At 69.4% G+C, this 526-nt stretch overlaps 1 protein-coding gene across 2 annotated transcripts in view; it reads left to right on the top strand.

Annotated features, from left to right (window-relative positions):
• Positions 1–526, top strand: part of LOC105999877 (HLA class II histocompatibility antigen, DP beta 1 chain) — an 11,609-nt gene that overhangs the window by 5,970 nt on the left and 5,113 nt on the right. Inside the window, exon 2 of one of the 2 annotated variants that reach the window (XM_013035027.1) lies at positions 230–493. The exons of the other annotated variant lie outside the window; for it this stretch is intronic. Within the exon in view, the coding sequence (XP_012890481.1) occupies positions 230–493 (264 nt within the window). The remainder of the gene's footprint in view (positions 1–229; positions 494–526) is intronic. 2 annotated transcript variants of the gene reach the window in all.

Raw genomic sequence — 526 nt, 5'->3', positions numbered from 1 at the left:
GGGGCGGGGGTGTCCACGTTACTGGGCCGGGTCACACGGCAATGGGTGACAGCAGGTGAAGGAGACGGGGCGCCCCCGGGCGGGAGGTCAGGGACGTTGAGGGGCGGGGGAGAGACAGGACGGGTTGGACCAGGGCAGGAGGTGGGGCCGGGCGGAGTTTGGGGAAGGGCTGGGCGGGTGCGGGTCGGGGTGTCGGTGTCAGGCTCACCCTCCCGCCCTCCCCGCGCAGAGAATTACGTGCTTCTGGCACTGCAGGAGTGCTACGCGTTGAACGGGACGCAGCGCTTTGTGGAGAGACACATCTACAACCGGGAGGAGCACGTGCGCTTCGACAGCGAGGTCGGGGAGTTCCGCGCGGTGACCGAGCTGGGGCGGCCCGACGCCGAGTACTGGAACAGCCAGCAGGACTACCTGGAGCAGAAGCGGGCAGCGGTGGACACCGTGTGCAGACACAACTACGAGCTGGACGAGGGCTTCACCCTGAAGCGCCGGGGTGAGCGCGGCGGGGTCAGCGGCCCCCAAGGCC

This window comes from Dipodomys ordii, unplaced genomic scaffold (genome assembly GCF_000151885.1).
Source record: "Dipodomys ordii isolate 6190 unplaced genomic scaffold, Dord_2.0 Scaffold202, whole genome shotgun sequence".
Lineage (NCBI taxonomy): Eukaryota > Metazoa > Chordata > Mammalia > Rodentia > Heteromyidae > Dipodomys > Dipodomys ordii.
Note: the sequence above shows the minus strand (reverse complement) of the source record. Positions and strands in the feature narration are given on the sequence as shown.